General features: G+C 39.5%; 2 protein-coding genes across 2 annotated transcripts in view; both read left to right on the forward strand.

The window, feature by feature from the left end:
* The window catches only part of zcchc24 (zinc finger, CCHC domain containing 24), a 534,935-nt gene that overhangs the window by 349,501 nt on the left and 165,587 nt on the right, over positions 1-19,847 (forward strand). The gene's annotated exons all lie outside the window — the stretch shown is intronic.
* polr3a (polymerase (RNA) III (DNA directed) polypeptide A) overlaps positions 1-19,847 on the forward strand; it is a 55,052-nt gene that overhangs the window by 749 nt on the left and 34,456 nt on the right. The window contains exons 2-9 of the mRNA XM_020528092.2: positions 3,738-3,873; positions 4,610-4,747; positions 8,215-8,386; positions 10,773-10,927; positions 11,379-11,618; positions 17,437-17,599; positions 18,256-18,392; positions 18,475-18,578. Coding sequence (XP_020383681.1) covers positions 3,738-3,873; positions 4,610-4,747; positions 8,215-8,386; positions 10,773-10,927; positions 11,379-11,618; positions 17,437-17,599; positions 18,256-18,392; positions 18,475-18,578 — 1,245 coding nt within the window. The remainder of the gene's footprint in view (positions 1-3,737; positions 3,874-4,609; positions 4,748-8,214; positions 8,387-10,772; positions 10,928-11,378; positions 11,619-17,436; positions 17,600-18,255; positions 18,393-18,474; positions 18,579-19,847) is intronic.

The raw sequence follows: 19,847 nt of genomic DNA on the forward strand, positions 1-19,847 counted from the left end.
GGGAGACATGGTGGGAGAATGGAAGACATAGGGAGGGGGAGGAGGAGGAGGGTGGGAGACGTGAGAGAGGTCATGAGAGGTTGAGGTTTGAGCATGATTTGGATGGGGAAGGTGGGAATGTCATGAAGGGTCTTGGTGAGATTGGACATAATGTCTTGGGAGGGCCTCATCATCAGGGGTCTTGGGGCTCATGGGGTTCGGAGAGCAGAGGTGTGGGGGAAACGTAAGGGGGAGGTTGTGAGTGAAATGAGGGGGTCATTGGAGACATGAGAGGGTGAGGGATGAACATGAGGTGATTTGGAGAGGGGGAGCATGGATCTTGAGGTGGGGCATATCATGAGAGGTCTTTGGGTGGTCAGTGGGCGATTGGAAGGCAGAGGCGTGAGGAGGGGTTGAGGGAGATGTTTGAGAAATGGGGATGTAACTGGAGGAGGATTGGAGTGATAGAAATAATAGTTGATGTCGAGTTGGATAAAGGAGATGTTTAAAGGCCAAGTACTGTAAATGGCAGTAGTATGTGTATTTTATTGGTCCATCAATCATTACAGCTGTTCAAATATCCATGATCTATATTGACCAGCTGAAGGTCAGGCATGGCAGGGCCAGGTGTAGACTTAGTCTGTAATTTTTAATTTGGAGTACACTAGATGACTCTATCAGTCATTTTGCAGCTAATCCTGGTATCCTAAGTGAGGGTGGGTACGAGGGATGCTTGGGACTGAGCCTTTTGTTTGGCAGAGGACTAGGGAGTGGAATGTACAAGACTAGGGCATTTTGGATAAAAAGGTGGCTTGGGCTGGATTCTTTTGGGAGTTTAAGATGTGATTGAGAGTTGGAGTACATGATAATGGACAACCTGGGCTGGTGGAAATGTCATGTGACTTTCTGAGTGCAGGTCTCTGAAATTATTCATTTGAAGTTAATTTTGAAAACTCATTCTGTGAAGTAGACATTGTTTAATGTTCACCCCACCTTTCTTGAACATAATTCAGAGATGGTGCTTCTGCTAATTTGTAAGCAAAATGTCTCTCAAGCCCCATTAATTGATCCCCTTTAATACAACAGTGGAAGTGCCAGGATCAGTCATTCTGAAAATTAACACAGGATGCAATGGTATAGTAGCAATGTCACTGGGCATGTGTATGAATTGGGAGTAGAAGTGGGCTATTTGGCCCTTCAAGTCTGCACTGCCTTGTCTTATGTAAGATCATGGTTGATCTGTTTGTGTTCCAAAGTCCACACTCCTATCTATTCCTGATAATGTTAAATTCTTGTTAAGCAAATGGATCAAATGAGCTCCACCTTGAAAACATTCAGTTGTCCCATCTCCATCACTTTCTGAGATAGGTTATTCCAAAGTCTCGCAACCCTCGAAGAGCAAATTTTCTCCCTCATCTCTGTCCTAAAGGAGTGATCCCTAATTTTAAAGTAGTGTCCCCTAGTCCTGGACTGGGCCACAAGATGAAATATTATTTCTATGTCCATTTTGTCAGGACTATTTTAAACTCCAATCAAATTGTCCTTTGTTCTTCTGAACTGCAGTTAAAGCAAGCACTGTCCAGTTTATTCTCGCGATAATACTCCCATTCTATGCATCAATCTAGTAGGTCATGTTTCTGTAATAATTGTCAATCATATTTATTCATTTAAATGTGCACTATCAATTCATTAACTTCATTATGAACGTTATACACGTTGAGACACAGATTCTTTAGTTTTGTTTTTTATCTTATAATACTTAGTCATGACTGCTGGTATATTTCCTCTCTGTCCCTTCCTGCCATTCTCTGACCTTTATTTCCACATTCATATTTTGCTGTGCTGCCTTGACTCTATGCTTTGATTTGTTACAATTGCCGAATCTTTATCACTCACTCTCCTTGTTTAGTTTAAAGCCGTCTCTATTTTCTTAGCTATGTGGCCTATACCAACACCAATTCCAGTATGGCTCAGATGTGGACTATCCCATCAGCACACATTCCACTTTCCCCATTCTGGTGCCCCACAAATCAGAACCCACTTCAGCCTGTTGAGTCTGCGCCAGTCAAAAACAACCACCTAACTATTCTAATCTCGTTTGCCAGCACTTGAATTATTGCGTTGTATGCCTTGGCATCGCAAGTGAGCATCTAAACGCTTAAATGTTATGAGGGTTTCTGCCTCTACCACTCTTACAGGCAGTGAGTTCTAGATTTCCACCATCCTCTGGGTGAAAATGTTTTTCCTTGCCTCTCTTCTAAACTTTCTGTCCTTTTCCTTAAATCTATGACCCTGGTCATTGATCCCTCCGTCAATGAGAAAGGTTTCTTGATGTCTATCCTATCTATGCTGCTCGTAAATTTTACATCTTGGTCATGTATTCTGTCAATCTTCTCTGCTTTAAGAAAAACAACTCCAGTCTGTCTAATCTCACTTCATAACTGAAACTTTCCACAGCCCAGGCAGCACCCTTGTAAATCTCCTCTGCACCCTCTGCAGTGCTGTCACAATCTTCCTATAATGTGGATTCCAGAAATGCACACAATGCTGTGGCTTTGGCCTAACCAATGTTTCATATATTTTCAGCAGAAGTACCCTGCTCTTAAACATATCTGCCTTAGCTTATAAAGGCAAGTATACCATATGCCTTCTTAACAACTGTATCCACCTGTCCTCATATCTTAAGGGACCAATGTACTTGCACACCTAGATCCTTCTGATCCTTGCTGCTTTCCAGAGTCCTACCATTCATCATGTATTCCTTTGCCTTGTATGTCCTGCCCAAGTACATCACCTTACATTCATCTGGATTGAGTTCCATTTGCCACTGATCAGCTCATGTGACCTCCCCGTCTACATCCTGTTGTAAGCTAAGGCTATCCTCCTCAGTATTTACCACCCCTCACTTCTCGATTTTTATCCATCTTCTGCCTCTTTTCGTGTAGCTCAAGTCTGTAATCTAGGTGGTTGTTTTTGAGGGTCTGCTTTTTAAATTACAGTCTGACTTTTCACCCTACTGTCAATTGTCATAAAGTAAGCCTAGTTCATTTCTGCCCTTTAATGAGGGAATTCAATGTTGGATACCTGTTCTAGCCTGCATGTCCTAACTGCCCTCTCAGTAACTCAGCACGCTAGGCAGTTCAAGGCTAATTAGGGATAATCAGCAAGTGCTGGCTTTATCAGTGATGCCCACGTTCAATGAAAGTATTAAAAAATGATATTTGTAAGAATGCTGAATTCAGCCATTTGAGTTTTGAAGATTTGTTTTTTGCTGTTTCCTTATTGGCAAATAAGAGGGGAACACTCTGGGCCTGCATTCACACAGGAAAGTTCTTACGCATGGTAGAAACATCATGCATAGAACCACCAGGAGAAACAGGCATTGATAACTCAAACTTCAAGAAGCATTTTTTTTAAAAAGAGGTTTGTCCCCTGTAGAATTGCCATGTGTGTTTTAGTAAGTTTGATCCATTTTTTGCTGAAAGATACAACGGTTTATAAATCATAGTCATGTAGAGGAACCAATATTGAGTACCTGATGCGTATACTTAATATTTCAAGTGCAATTCTGGGTTTAGAAGTGGCCTGTTGACAACTGTTGTGAGCAGAGAATTCGACTAATATTTGTCAGAAAGATATAAACTGATAAATTTAAAATTATTATTTTGCACCCTTTATCTTTTTAATTCGGACTGATCTGTTTCTTTATTAAATGCAACACACAACACCATAGTGACTGTTGGTTTGTTTTCTCATAGAAGCCACATCTGTTTTGGGATGAAGTCTGCAGAACAGATGAGGCAGCAAGCGCATATCCAGGTAGTCAGCAAGAACCTGTATAGTCAAGATAACAGTCATACTCCTTTGTCCCATGGTGTATTGGATCATCGCATGGTAAGGTCAAAATTCATATGCACTAATATTGTAGTAAGATAACCGTGTATCTTAAGGATTGCTTCATCAACTCAAAGCATTAAGTAGTGTTGCTAATTGGCTTGTATTGTATTTCTCCTTTCTGAAGTTATCTGGATGGAGTTTAATTTTTTGAAGTACCATTCATAAACTGAGTTAATCTTTTATCCATCTATTGGGGTGGCACGGTAGCTCAGTGGTTCGCAGTGCAGCCTCACAGCACAGGGGACCAGGCCCTGGTAACTGTCTGTGTGGAGTCGGCATATTCTTGCCACGTTTGCGTGAGTTTCTTCTGGGGTAATCCAGTTTCCTCCCACAATCCAAAAAGTGCAGATTAGGTGGATTGGCAATGCCAAATTGCTGATAGTGTCCAGAGATGTGCAGGTTAGGTGAATTAGCCACGGGAAAATGTGGGGTTACGAGGATAGGGTAGGGGGATAGTTTTGGGTGGGATGCGCTTTGGAGGGTTGGTGTCACCTTAGAATCCCTACAGTGTGGAAGGAGGCGATTCAATGATTCCCGCTTCCTCCTATTGTCTAAGACCAAATCTAAGTACCATCTAAGTACCAAACAATACCAACCTAGAAGAAAAATACATTTAAATGTGATGGAGTAGATATTGGTGTTAAATTGATTGAAAAGCAGTTTTGTGACTTCACTAATTTGTCATTGAATTGTAATATATTCTTAATCAATTTTAACCCTTGTACTTCAATAGGGAACCAGTGAGAAGGATCGTCCATGTGAAACATGTGGAAAGAATCTGGCTGACTGCATTGGACATTATGGTTACATTGACTTGGAGTTGCCATGTTTCCATGTTGGTTATTTTAAAGCTATTATTGGCATCTTGCAGGTAGGAAAAGTTACATACACAACAACAACAACAAAAACAAAGTTGCTGGAAAAGCTCAGCAGGTCTGGCAGCATCTGTGAAGGAGAAAACAGAGTTAATGTTTCGGGTCCAGTAACCCTTCCTCAGAACTGATGGTGGCTGGGAAAACGTCAGTTTAAATGCAGAAAATAGGGAGGTGGGTGGGGTAGGGAGTAAACAATAGGATGGGGCCCAAAGAGAGGGAAAGACATTTGGACAGACAAAGGATTTGCTAACGATCAGGCTGGGAGGGTGAATAGTTGTTACTGGGGACTGTTAGTGACTAACAAGGTGGGGGTGTGTAATGGCAGGCTATGTGATAACAAGGCCTAGTGTGTGGGGTAGGGGGCTGGGACATGGGAGAGTTTAGGCCCTAAAATTATTGAACTCAATATTGATTCCGGAGGGCTGTAGGGTCCCCAAGCGGAAAATGAGGTGTTGTTCCTCCAGCTTACGTTGTGCTTCACTGGAACACTGCAACAAGCCAGAGATGGAAATGTTGGCCAGGGAGCAGGATGATGCGTTGAAGTGGCAGGCAACAAGTAGTTCAGGGTCTTTTTTGCGAGCAGAACGTAGATGTTCTGCGAAATGGTCACCAAGTCTATGCTTCGTTTCCCCAATGTAGAGGAGACCACATTGTGAACAGCGAATGCAGTAGACTGGCTTCTGGGAAGTGCAGGTGAAGTGTTGCTTCACCTGGAAGGTATGTTTGGGCCCTTGGATACTGGGGAGGGAGGAGGTAAATGGGCAGGTGTTGCACCTTCGCCGGTTACAGGAGAAGGTGCCGTAGGGCTATGGGGAGGTGTTAAGGGTGAAGGAAGTGTGGACCAGGGTGTCCCGGAGGGAACGTTCCCTGCGGAAGGCGGACAAGGGAGGGGAGGGGAATATGTGTCTGAAACGTTAACTCTGTTTTCTCCTTCACAGATGCTGCCAGACCTACTGAACTTTTCCAGCAACTTTGTTTTTGTTCCTGATTTACAGCGTCCGCAATTATTTTGGTTTTTAAAAGTTACATACAGTTGCTGTTAATGTACTGATTCTGCAAACGGTAACCTTGTTGGTTAGCTATGGGATTGAAATTGATTCATGAAGAGAATTGTGTTGTACCGTATTCAAAGGGGTGCGAAGGATAGTCTAACTAATTATAGGCCATGCGATCTGCATTCCTTCATTGGGTGGGGTATTGAATACCAGCAGCGATTTAATCCTGGAACTGTGTCAGACACTAGTCAGGTCACAGCTGAATTTTTTTTGTACAGTTAGGCTGGCTACATTGCGGGAAGGACATAATTGTTCTCGATATTGTGCAGTGGGAATTTATAAGAATGTAACCAGGGTTTGAAAATTTTAGCTATAAGGAAAGATTAGATAGGCAAGAGTTGAATTCCTTAGAACAGAGCAGGTTGGGCTTGTGTAGAGTGGGTAGGAAATACCTATTTCGCCATAGTGGAGAGGCAGTTTACCAGGGACATAATTCATGGTAACTGATAGAAGAACTAGAGGGACCTGAAGAGATACTTGAAGGCTACCCAGTTTAGTGGTTGAAGCCTGAACCCTCAACTCATTTCAAAAAAAAACCTGAATCCTCATCTGAAATGCTTTAATCTGCAAAACTGTGGACCAGGTGCTGGGAAGTGGGCTTAAATTCATGGCTAGTTTATCCAGCCAATGCAGACATGAGAGGTTGTAGGGTCTCTTTCTACGCCATAACCTATGATCTAAAACTGGTTTGTTCAGCTGTGAAGGCAAACTGCCTCATGTTCTGAAACTAGTTTCTAGTTGTCTGCATTACATTTCTCTTTGATATATAAAGTTTTAAAAAGGAAAGAGTTTGGAAAATGGAAATGTCACAGAGCAGCAGGAAGCTCTGTGAACTTTGTGGATTAGGCCACCTGACATTGAAGTATTTGATGCTGTCAGTGTGTGGGAAGAAGTGGGCAGAGATCATCAAAGTATTTGCCATTTTTGACTTTGATAGATGTATCTGTATTTGAGCAAAAATGAGCCTGTGCACCTTGATTCTGGGTGACCTAATTTTCAAAATGGTCAACTTATGTACTGCAAATGCATTTCAACAATCTTGAAGAACCAACTGAGATTTTATTAGGAATGTTTTAGAGGGATATGGGCCAAATGCTGGTATATGAGACTAGGTCGGTTTAGGATATCTGGTTGGCGCAGACGAGTTGGACTGTTTTTGAGCTGTATAACTCTATGACTCTAATTATACTAAGTACCATTGCTGAAACACCTGCTCAGCTCAACAGGGAGAGTTTTGTGGTCACTATTTATTTTGATTTCAAGCTGCTGTCTCATCAAGCGGAGAATAATGAGCTAGGTTTTTCAGTTTTACTTAACCAGCATTAGGTCGGTCATAGGGAAGAAAAGAAAATACAATAGTAGGATGTGTTGTACCAATGAGTTTTTGAGCAGATTGAAAACAGTTGGAAGGGAGAACATATAATAACTGTTCTTTTCAAAAATTTGTTGCATCTGTATGGGCTGTATTTTAAGTTGTAACAAGCACTTGGTGCATTAAAGACGTTTGATTAGTTTATAATTTGGAATGTTCATGATAACATTGCTCTTCCTGTATTTCGTTATGAAAGTTTTGCAAACATAATATGGCAATTGCTATAGGGATTATTGCTGGGCCATAACTATTTACAGTATACACTAATGACTTGGATGGGGGAAGTGCAAGTACTATCACCAAGTTTGCAGATGACACAACTTTGGGTGGGAGGGCACGTGATGAGGATAACACAGTCTGCAAAGGGATATAGACAGGTTAAATTAGTAAGGGGAATAACTTAGCAGATGGAATATAATGTGGGAAAATGTGAAGCTATGAACTTTGGCAAGTAGAATAGAGGAGCTGATTCTTATTTAAGTGGAGAAAGACTGCAGAAATCTGCAACACAGATTTGGGGGTCCTTGTGCATGAATCACAGAAGGCTAGCATCCAAGATTGAGATGGGGAGGACCTTCTTTGGCGGTGGTGAATCTATGAAATTCTTTATGGCAGAAGTCTGTCAAGGCTGGGTTGTTAAGTATGTTCAAGATTGAGATAGATCGATATTTAATGTTTAAGGGGATGAAGGATTATGGGGATAAAGCAGGAAAGTTGTGTTTAGGATTTTCAGTTCAGTCACAATCTCATCAAATAGCAGAGCAGACTCGGGTCAGTTAGCCTACTTTTGATCTTATGTCAATTATTGCGCAGCAATTTGGCTTCTTGTATTTAATTTCCTGGGATATTGTAAACTGCATTTGATGTCCTTCAGGTAGGTTGTCCTTGGTTTGGATCCGAAACTTGCCCTCATGTTCCATTCCCAATCCCTGATTAAAAATCTAGTCCACCATGTCATACATGCAAATTTACCTGTAGTTGTCTAGGAAACTAATGATTCAAGCTGCTCACGCTGTGGCATGTTTACTTTTCCCAGATGATCTGTAAAGTATGTTCTCATATCTTGCTGTCTCAAGAAGAAAAGAAGCTGTTTCTTGATACTTTAAAAAGGCCTGGTTTAACCTATCTTCAGAAACGAGGCCTAAAGAAGAAAGTCTCTGAAAAATGCAGGAAAAGGACCTTCTGTCTATATTGTGGATCCTTCAATGGTAGGAGTTCATTGTAAATTATTGCTGATATTCTGTTAATTATGGAAGCTGTGCACAAAAATATCTTAACTTACTGTATCTGTGGTGAGTGTTTCAGATTGCATCATGTCACCATGTTCACTTATTTATCACTTCTATCACTGTTGTAAACCATGGGATATTGCTGGGTAGTGCATTCCATTTTTCTGACAAATTGATGAGTTAAAATTTTATCCCAGTTCCTAACAGAAGAGTCCGTAGCACAAACTTTTCCATAATTCTGTATTAAATAGGTAGCTGGTTATGAAAGGTCAACAAAACTGGAATCCCTAATGTATGTATCCCATGCCTTGTTTGACTGAATGTTTGCATGCATTTTGAGGCCACACTGAATGCTCTGATACCTTCAGGTATTCTGCTTTGTGTCTTGCTTTGAGGATAAGCTGACCAATAAAAGAGCATCTTCCACAAATAATCAGGAGCTTTCAGACTGCAAACAAAACAGTCCTGATCTTTGCACCAAAAGTATTTGTGTTGATTAACGTAGAGATTGAAAAGAAGAAAACAGTGGACATTTTGGCAAAGTACAGAAGGGTTTAATTAGCCTGCGAATCTTTCAAAAAAAGACTTTACTTGTATTTAGGAATAGCACCCGATAAAAATCCTTTTACCTCGTGGCAAAATCTTGCATCAAACCTTGAAGAACTTGTAAAAAATGTGGTCAGGGTGGAAGTCAGCCAAATGAGATGCCTTATTTTATCAACAGGATCCTTGCGTAAGAATAGCTGTTCAGTCCCTGAATTGGCCTGAATATTAAAAGTAAATGGGTTTTTAAATCGCCAACTTTGCTTGACTCAGTTGATAGTAATGTTGCCTCTGAGTCAGAACACTATGGGTTCAAGTTCCCCATCAAAACTTGAGCACATGTAGGTTGACACTCCAGTGCTGAAGTTAGGCAGGATTGTCAAAGGTTTTTTTTTGGATGAGACGTAAAACTGAAGCCTCCTCAACCCGGTCTAACAATTAATTGTGTTTTAAATTTCAAACTGTTATTCAACAAAGAATAAGTCTCTATAATCTTCCTCCTTCACCCAAGACTGCCAAAAACCAGATTAACTATGAATTCATTTTGTTCTTTGTAGGGTTTTGCTGTTTGTATACACACAACATGGAATTTTTAATGTGATTCATTCAAGATGGATTGTTTCAGGCTCCTTCTGAAATGTTATAAAGTATGATAAGACCACAGAAATAAGAACAAGGGCAGGGCACTGGGCCCCTCAAATCTGCCCTGCCATTCAACAAGATTATGGATGATCTTGCCCTAGTTTCAACTCCTCTTGTGTACCAGTTTCTCATTGCCTTGAACTCCTGATATTTTGAGATCTGTCTACCTTTTATTTAAATGTTTTCAGTGTTCTCGCCTCCACTACTGTCTGGTGTAGAAAATTACATCCATAACTCTCTGGGAGACAAAATTCTTTAACTTTTTAGTCATTTACTACTAATTCCTGGAAATAAAAGGCCCAAATCCTCTGGTCTACCACCAGTTTTTGCTATTTTGTCTGCCTTAGTTTTTGTTTGGATACGCTCCTTGACTACCTTTGTTAACCTCAGGTAGCTTATCCTTCTTATCAAGTCCTTATTTTTGACTAGAATACATTTTTGTTCAGAAATATGAAATATCTGCTTAAATGTTTGCCCCTGCTCATCCACTGACTATCCCCTTGATCTATTTTCCCAGCTTGCTTTAGACAACTCCTTCCTCATTCTTCTGTAATATCTCTTTCTTAAGTTCAGGATACTGATTTGAGCCCCAGGTTACTCTCCCTCAAACTGAATTTGAAATTTTACTATGTTGAAATCTCTACTCCCCCAGAGGCAGCCACAGGATCTCTTATTAATCCTACCTAATTACACGTTACTAGATCTAAAATAGCTTGTTTTTTGGGAAACGTCTGAAATGTATTGCTCTTAAAATAAAAATCAATCCTTGATGCACTTTATAAATTTGCTTTCATGTTAACCAAGCTCATTTGATTTGTCAGGTCGCTATGCTGATTATAATCATCCATGCCAATTGTAGTGCCTTTCTTTGACGCCTCCATTGCTTCGCAATTTATACTTTGTCCCACAGTGAGTGATCCCTCCAGGGATTATAGAGAACTTCCATTGATGACTCCTTTTCCTTGCTGTTCCTTATTCACATCCAAACTGATTCCACACCAATATCACTACTCATCACCAGACTGGTACCTTATTTTGATAACCTTATTATTTTTAATTAGCATTAGAAATCCCAAGAACTTAAAACATTTTCCGACCCTTATCCCAAATTGGACAGCTTTCTGTATTTTTTTTTTCAGCTAGTTCTGTTGTTAAAAATGTTGGCACTTTATTTTAAAAGGTCCTGTGAAAAAATGTGGCTTATTGAAAATTATTCATGAAAAGTACAAGACAAATAAGAAAGTGATGGATCCTGTGGTATCGGATTTTCTACAGTCTTTTGATATTGCCATAGAACATAACAAAGAAGTGGAGGCGTTGCTTGGAAGAGCTCAGGTTAGTATTGTGATCTTCAAGTTCTGCATCTTATTATCAAATTGAATATTCTTGTATAGTCTTATCAGTTGTATGGATTGGTAAGATTGATAATGTGAGGTCCATTTGAGAACCTGCTGTGCTCTTGAATGTAATTACTCATTAAAGAGAATATGAACTATGCAATAAAATTAACTTTAGCACTTCAAATTCTAATATCTCTATTAGAATTTAAATGTTTAATTGACAATCACTGTAAAGGTTTTCACAGAGCTAATCTTTTAACTAGAGTATTGTGATAGATATGGACACTGCAGCACCGATTTTTGGATATATACTTTAATTTGTGCGCTATTGAGGTACACTACTTTGTTAAAGTTTGCTTGCAGAACATTTCTGAATGCAACATTAATTTATATCACTGGCATTTGGGGAAAAGAAGTTGTAACAACTCTGTTACTTCATATTTCAGGAGAATCTAAATCCCCTTGTGGTGTTAAATATGTTCAAAAGAATTCCCTCAGAAGATATCCCACTGCTGCTTATGAATCTGGAAGCAGGAAAACCTGCAGACCTGGTGCTTACTCGATTGCTAGTTCCTCCACTTTGTATCAGGCCTTCTGTGGTCAGCGATCTTAAATCGGGAACTAACGAGGACGACCTAACAATGAAGCTGACAGAAATCATCTTCTTAAATGATGTAATTAAAAAGGTCAGGCCACGTTTCTAGTACTGATATTTTGTACAGCATTGTAATATAGTATTTGATGATGCACATGTGTTTAACATGCAGATCTGTCGTGTACTAATCTGCTATCTAATAATTACAATAAGTAATACGGATCCTAAATAATAGCTTTCTTGAAAAGGCATTCCCTGAAAACATTAGCTAAGATTAGCCAAAATGGGTGTAAGTTTGTCTTTGTTCCTTACGTATATTTGTTCTCCACTTACCTTTTGACTTTATATTTGAAGATTGGTCTTTAATGTTCTCATTGTGATCTGAAGTGTGAAACATTTAATATAATTTCATCATTTCATTCCTAGTGCCCTTGTTAAGTGAGAGAAAAATGAGCAAAAATTCCCACTCCTACCCAACAGTAATGATGCCCTGTGTATTTCCAGTTCTTACAAAGGGGTTTTTTATGTCACTGGCAAGGATTGATACATTTGGATCAAATGTAGGATTGTAATATCAAGTTAAATACTCAATATTTTAATAGTTTGAATATTAAGATATTTTGATATTTGAGAGAATTGGTGCACATTTAAGATGATACATCACGCAAGTAACTGATTTTATGAAAAGTTTCTGTAAAATTTTATGTACAGCAAACTTTGTTTTAACTGGCACCTTATGAACTGGCCCTCTTGTTAAACCGGCAAAAAAACTATATGCCTAAAATGCCAGAAATTTATCGTATTATCGCAGTCTCCACCATGTCCAAGTAGTTAGTCAAGGGTGCGAATAAGAAGGCTGTCTGCAGGTGAGTTTTATTTAAATGATGCGGTAAACAAAATATAACAATGATATGTATACTCCTGCATTACTTAGCGCGTGTTTATGCATTGATTATGTGGACCTCTTGATCAATTAGAACATTTGATCAAGCAGCAAACTCCTGGTCCCATAGGTGCCAGTTAATAAAACATTTGCTGTATAATGTTTATAAGACATCAGAATTGTGGTATTCTAAATTTACACATTTTGTTTGAACACAAATTGCTACTGCACTGAAATTGCATATTTAAAAAAATGCAGAAAACTGTACTTTCCAGAGAAACCTCAGGAATACTAGAGGGGTTGAAGTCTTTTGTTATTTATTCAAGTAATGTGGGCTTCGCTGACTAGACCAGAATTTGTTGCCCTTGAAGATGGTGGTGAGCTGCCTCCTTCAACTGTTGCAGTCCATTTATTGTATTTATGCTCACAATGCTGTTAGGAAGTTCCAGGATTTTGACTTATGAAGGCATGGCAACGTATTAAGTAAGATGGTGAGTGACTTTGAAGGGAACTTGCAGGGGTGCTGTTCCTATGTATGTGCTACCTTTATCCTAGACTTTAGTGACCTTGGGTTTGGAAGATGTTGTCCAAGGAGCCTTGCTGAATTTCTGCTGTGCAACCTGTACATTGTACCCACTGCCGCTACTGGGTGTTGGTGCTGGAAGAAATGAATATTTGTGGATGTGGTAATGATCAGATGGGTTGCTATGTCTTTAATGATGTCAAGCTTGATGAATGTTGTTGCACTCATTCAAGCAAGTGGAGAGTATTCCATCACTCACCTGCCCTATGTAAGTTAGTCACTGCAGGTTCTTAGCCTCGAATATGTTCTTGTAGCCACAGTATTTAAATTTCTAGTGAAGTTCAATTTATTTTCAATGGTAACTCGTAGGATGTTGTTAGTGTGGGATTCAACAGTGGCACACAATTGAACGTCAAAGGATCTTGGTTTATAGAAATGGAAGATTTTTCTTTTTGAAGCAAAAAATACTTGTATCAAGCATACTCTGATGCAAAATGCCTTTTATTCAGTTAGTTTTCGGCCTAAGTTTGATTAAACATAGAAACGTAGGAGCGGGAGGAGGCCATTTGGCCCTTTGAACCTGCTTCACCATTCTTCATTATGGTGGCTGATCGTCCAACTCGATAACCTAATCCTGCTTTCTCCCCATAACCTTTGACCCCATTCACCCCAGGTGCTATATCTAGTTGCCTCTTGAATACATTCAATGTTTTGGCATCAACTACTTCCTGTGGTAACAGGCTCACCACTCTTTGGGTGAAGAAATGTCTCCTCATCTCCATCCTAAATCGTCTGTCCCGAGTCCTCATACTGTCACTCCTGGTTCTGGACACACCCACCTTCGGGAACAACCTCCCTGCATCTTCCCTATCCAGTCCTGTTAGATTTTTATAAGTCTCATTCATCTGAAATCTAGCGAAAACAATCCCAACCTAGTCAATCTCTCCTCATATGTCAGACCTGCCATCCCTGGAATCAGCTTGGTAAACCTTCGCTGCACTCCCTCAAGAGCATCCTTCCTCTTAAAAGGAGACAAAACTGTACACAATATTCGAGGTGTGGCCTCACCAAGGCTCTGTATAACTGCAACAACACATCCCTGCTCCTGTACTAAAAACCTCTCGTAATGAAGGCTAACGTACCATTTGCCTTCTTTACCGCCTGCTGCACCTGCATGCTTACCTTCAGTGACTCGTGCACAAGGACACCCAGGTCACACTCCTGTCTCCCAATTTACAGCCGTCAGATAGTAAGCTGCCTTCTTGTTTTTGCTTCCAAAGTGAATAACCTCACATTTGTCCAAATTATATTGCGTCTGCCATTGATTTGCCCACTCACTCAACAGAGTAAGTTCCTAAACTCATCCACCCACCTACAAACCTGCAGCACTTTGTATTTCTTCAAAGAAACCCTCTCATTGGGTTTATCTATTTCAGATTGTGTTTAATTCTGGAAGATTTTATTCTACAGAATATATGATTAATTTACATTAGATAAATGTGAGGTGCTGCCTTTTAGAAAGGCAAATCAGGGCAGTACTTATACACTTAAAGGTAATTTCCTGGGGAGCGTTGCTGAACTAAGAGACCTTGGGGTGCAGGTTCATAGTTCCTTGAAAGTTGGGTCGCAGGTAGATAGGATAGTGAAGAAGGTGTTTGGTATGCTTGCATTGATTATAGGAGTTGGGAGGTCATGTTGAAGCTGTACAGAACGTTGGTTAGGCCACTTTTGGAGTACATGGTGCAATTCTGATCTCTCTGCTACAGGAAGGATGTTGTGAAACTAGAAAGGGTTCAGAAAAGTCTTACAAGCATGTTGCCAGGGTTGGAGGGTTTGAGCTGTAGGGAGAGGCTGAATAAGCTGGGTCTGGGGAATGAGCTGCCAGAGGAAGTGGTGGAGGCTGGTACCATAACAACATTTAATAGACATCTGGATGGGTATATGAATAGAAAGGGTTTAGAGGGATATAAGCCAAATGCTGGCAAATGGGACTAGATTTATCTAGGATATCTGGTTGGCATGGACAAATTGAACCAAAGGGTCTGTTTCCATACTGGACATCTCTGTGACTCTGTTTACAAGCAAGTCAAAGACTGAAGACATCTGGACCATTAGTATTGGCTGCTATTTGAACTTGGATCATTATAGTTATATCTGAGTAAGGCAGTATTTCTTGGAGGGGACTGAAGCAACTTGTTCTGGTGATACAAAGTTTTCTTTGTCATCACAAAACGAGAGGGGCTCTAATTGGTATCTAGTTAAACAAAAAGAATGCACAACTGTGACTTTTGCTTTACCTCTGTGTATATGTATCTGATGCAGCAATTTTGCTATTTGTGCATAGTGCAAAACACACGTACTTGTTCGAGAAATAATTTTGGAAAATCTGTCATGTAGCAGCTTCAAGACCTCTTAGTCTTGATATATTTTCAATGTTTTCGATATTAAGATCCCCATAGAGACGTATAATATTTAAAAATTATTTGAGCTTCCAATTAGCTGAACAGATTACAGGATTTCACATTTTAAGACTTGTTGTAACAAACAGACTAAATGCACTGTCGACTAAACACATTTTTGTAGGCAACTCAATTCAATTTACAGAACTGAATGCCCCCTCACTCCTTATTTTTCATGCAACAAAAGAACACTATAAGGTATAAATTATACTGTCTTTAACCAGACATTAAATTCTCCCAGATCAGTCCAAAATGCTTTTTAGCTCCCGATGATTTACTACTTTTCCTTTCTCAACCTGGTAATTTCTAAACTGAGAACTGATCTTCAAAGTGTAAGTATGAGTGTAGATCTTCCTCCTAGCATGAATTAGACAAATCTTTCAGCTTTCTTTTCAACTCCTCAAATTTGATGTTTTTTAATCTGAGCATGTGCTTCTCCTTGCATTCCTGTACAGTGAACATAGAAACCTTAAATCTTCACCCGCTACCTCCCAGATCTTGACAGACTAACCCATCATCTGCAATAGCCAATGGTATTTTAAGAAAACATATAAACTCTTTTTTACGCTGGCCTCCTGCACCTTTTGAAGTGGCAGTGTTAATCACATGGGTGAAAATGCCATTTGGCTATCCTTGAGACCCAATTCTCTTTGACCTTGGAAGTAAGCAGTTTAAAGCACAGCTGTTTACAATCTGACTTTCTCAATACTTTTCTGAAACTTTGGAGACTTCCAGTCTATCCACTGTTAGCATATAGCTGGCTGGAACTGTCTCCAAGTATAAATACCTTGCACTTTCTTTCCTGTAAGACAATCTGGGCCTTTTAAGCTCTAACAATCAAAACACACAGAGTTTGTTCAGGCAGACTTTAGGTCAGGTTACACGACTCCCTTAAGTACGGTCTTATAAACCTCATAACTCTCCCATTAGCTACCTGCTATGATGTATAAGCATCTTGACTTCTCAGCAAAGCAAATTAGATACTGTCTTGTGACCACTGTTTTAACTTTGTTTTTACATTACATTCAATACACCATACATTGGTATATTATATATTAAGCATATTAATGCATTAAACATATATTAGGAAATTTTTGTAAATTTCACACTGGACAAAAGCAACAGCTTTCTGTTCTTTGTATAGTTTTTCTTTTTAACTATGCTTCTTTCCTGTGGGGAAATTAGTACTCTTTAGCCCTGTAGATACATTGTAGCTGCCCCAAAACTACATCTGGCGTACTGTCACTCTGCCTTTCCAAATTCTCCGCTTCTTCTCTGTATCAGAACCTAAGTCATGCCTACCCTATTATTTTGCTTTGTTTCACTGTGATCCAACTTCTCCACCAAATCAATTTTCTTTTCTGACACAGAATGAGGCTGGATGAAAGTCATTGTGTACTATCAGCAAAAACATCAAAGAAATGTATAACTTAAATATTTGAACTACCTACAGAATAGAGAAGATACGGAAGGAAGAGAAAATTTGAAGGAAGTAAAGCTTAAGGAATAAAAGTGTTTTAGATAAACAGATTTGACTAGCATTTATATACTGTTACTGATGTCAAAAAGATATCTTGGACTCACTGTTTTGGAAACGCTGGTACAGACCCATATAGTGAATTGGACATGAGTATTCTTGAGGTAAAATTAGATTTAAAATGGTTTTTCAAGCATAAATCTTGTCTCTGAAAAAGAGGGATATAGAAATTGCCATAACATTACGAACTGTTGCTGTAAAATGTCACCATAGCCTTACCATAGGGTTCCTGTCTCATACAAGAGAGATGCTGGTTATTTAAGCTGAAGGTCACTACACCTCAGGCAATGGGAGAGGTTGAGAAGAAGAATCCTTCATGGTAACTTCAGCTGGTGCAGGATTGAACCCACACTGTTGGCACTATGTATCGCAAACCAGCTGTCCAGCCAAATGAGCTAGACTGACCCCTGTCAGTATGTAGTCCATTTGTAAATATCAGTTCAAAATCCATTTGGATGCCTCCATTTCAAAAAACAGAATTGGATGATGAACTTTCTTTTTCCTCAGCATCGAATGTCTGGAGCAAAAACTCAAATGATCATGGAAGACTGGGATTTCCTACAATTACAGTGTGCACTTTACATTAATAGTGAACTTTCTGGAATTCCTCTCAACATGGCACCCAAGAAGTGGACCAGAGGGTTTGTACAAAGGCTGAAAGGAAAACAAGGTAGCTTACTTCACAGTACAGTGAACTTCTTTCTGTTAAATGTAATTAAATGACAAACGTAATTTAACAAATGCTTCCCACAATGATTCCACGACTGAACAAAAAAGTACATTTGAATATCTCCACAATTAATGCTATTATAATATTCCAACATAATAGAAAATCAATGAGGCCAGCAGTCTTAAGAAATTGGATAATTAATTCGAACATCAGGTGCCATGAAATGCATGATCTCCTGTGTATTTCTTTAAATGACAGGCCTTTTGAGAAGCCATAAACTTAATTCCATGCATAAAGCTTAAAAAAAAATGTTGGCTATATTTAGGTTTTTTGTCACTTCCCATGGGAATTACTAACTCCATTGACTTAACATTAAGATCTTGATCTTCATTAAGCCGTGTTTCCATCTTGATTTCTGTTGTGTTCTTGTCACCACCCCTCCCCATCATCGCCCGAAAACCACCCCCCAAAAAAATGTAACTGTTAAATATACAAGTTCGGCGTTTGAGGCATAACAACACACCTGGGAAGATTATTTATAGGGGTCTGTAAGACTGAAAAAGTTGTTGGTTTTCTGAAAGGCCTAAAATATAACAATATACCATACTGGAAGAATTTTAATAATTAATGGTAACTCATTTAAAATCGAACTTCAGGTCGATTTCGAGGAAACTTGTCTGGTAAAAGAGTGGATTTTTCCAGCAGAACTGTAATCTCTCCTGATCCTAACCTACGTATAGATGAAGTAGCAGTTCCAGTACATGTGGCAAAGATCCTGACATATCCTGAAAGGGTGAGTTCTTATTTAAGGATTTTCTTTACTCTGTAATGTAAAGTGTCTGTTAAAGTGTATTCACCGAGATATTTTACAACAGGTGACAAAAGCCAACCTGGAATTTATGCGGAAGCTTGTACGTAATGGACCTGAAGTGCATCCAGGGGCTAATTTTATTCAACAGCGACACACAAATCTGAAGAGGTAATCATTCCCTATTAAGTTTTATAGCTGAAGGGTCTCTATTTATATCTTTCCCTTCCCAATTTTAAATATTAATTGGTCTTCAGTTTAGCTTGTGTTCTCTCAACAATGATACTGTAGGGTTGCCGATGCTGGAGTCGGAGATGTCAGTGTGGAGCTGGAGGAACACCGCAGGCCAGACAGCATCAGAGGAGCAGGAAAGCTGATGTTTCAGGTCGGGACCCTTCTTCAGAAAAGATTTCTGAAGAAGGATCCTGACCCAAAACGTCAGCTTTCCTGCTCCTCTGATGCTGTCTGGCCTGCTGTGTTCCTCCAGCTTCACACTGTGTTATCAAGGATACTGTGGGATTGTGTTCAATAACGCCCGAGATTGGTCCGTGGCAAAAATAGCCTCTCTTATTGAGCATCTGCAGTGCACAGTTTGAGGCGGCAATGGAATCCAAAGAACAGTTTTACCGTAGCCTCTTTTATACGTAAATTTTAATATATATAAAAACTTACAACTGTGTGACACTATGGTGCTACCTATTGTACGTAAGTTTGCGTAACATCTGTCATGGGGAAGCACGAGATAGTTTTAAGTACTTGCTAAATGCTGGCTGTCACTCCTGATGGGATTGGAATGTCTGTCCGGTCTGAGCTTGCATAATTGAGGTGTTTGTCCTTTTGTCTTTAAAGTTAGTAATGTTAGTAAAAATACTAGACCGATATGATCTGAATAAGTGAGAAATTATATTTGTGCTAAATACAAGTATAGAGGATATTAAACTGATCTCCCGCAGCTGGGTCGTCAGATTTCATCTACTATTGCTGGTTTTTGATAGTTCCTACGCATTCATTCGTGCATTTTCACGGAAGTGCAGTTTTGATAGTAAATTTCTTAAAGAGGGTAGCAGCCCTATTTAATATGTATTTAAAAGTATAAATCTGTACGTTAGTACAAGATGGTAGTCCTAAATAAAAGTTAGAAATAGGTAGCACAGTTTTATTAGAAAGAGGTATTGCGTAAGGAAATTTCGTAAGGAAAGTGATAAAAAGCAGCAAATTGCAGGGACATGCTGGAGGAGAAAACTGATGTCCTGCACCCTATTCAGATCCCAAGGGATGGTTACTAAGGGCTAATTATTATAATAATCTTTCCATAGTTTGAGTGAGTTATGGATGATGGTGGGGATAGCATTGTTCTGAGTAGGTTGCAGAATTAATGCTTATTCAGGGGTAGCCTTTGATACTGAAACAGGTCTAAACACTGCTTGCAGCGTGGGGCCA

The sequence above is a fragment of the Rhincodon typus genome, chromosome 34 (assembly GCF_021869965.1).
Source record: "Rhincodon typus isolate 14 chromosome 34, sRhiTyp1.1, whole genome shotgun sequence".
Lineage (NCBI taxonomy): Eukaryota > Metazoa > Chordata > Chondrichthyes > Orectolobiformes > Rhincodontidae > Rhincodon > Rhincodon typus.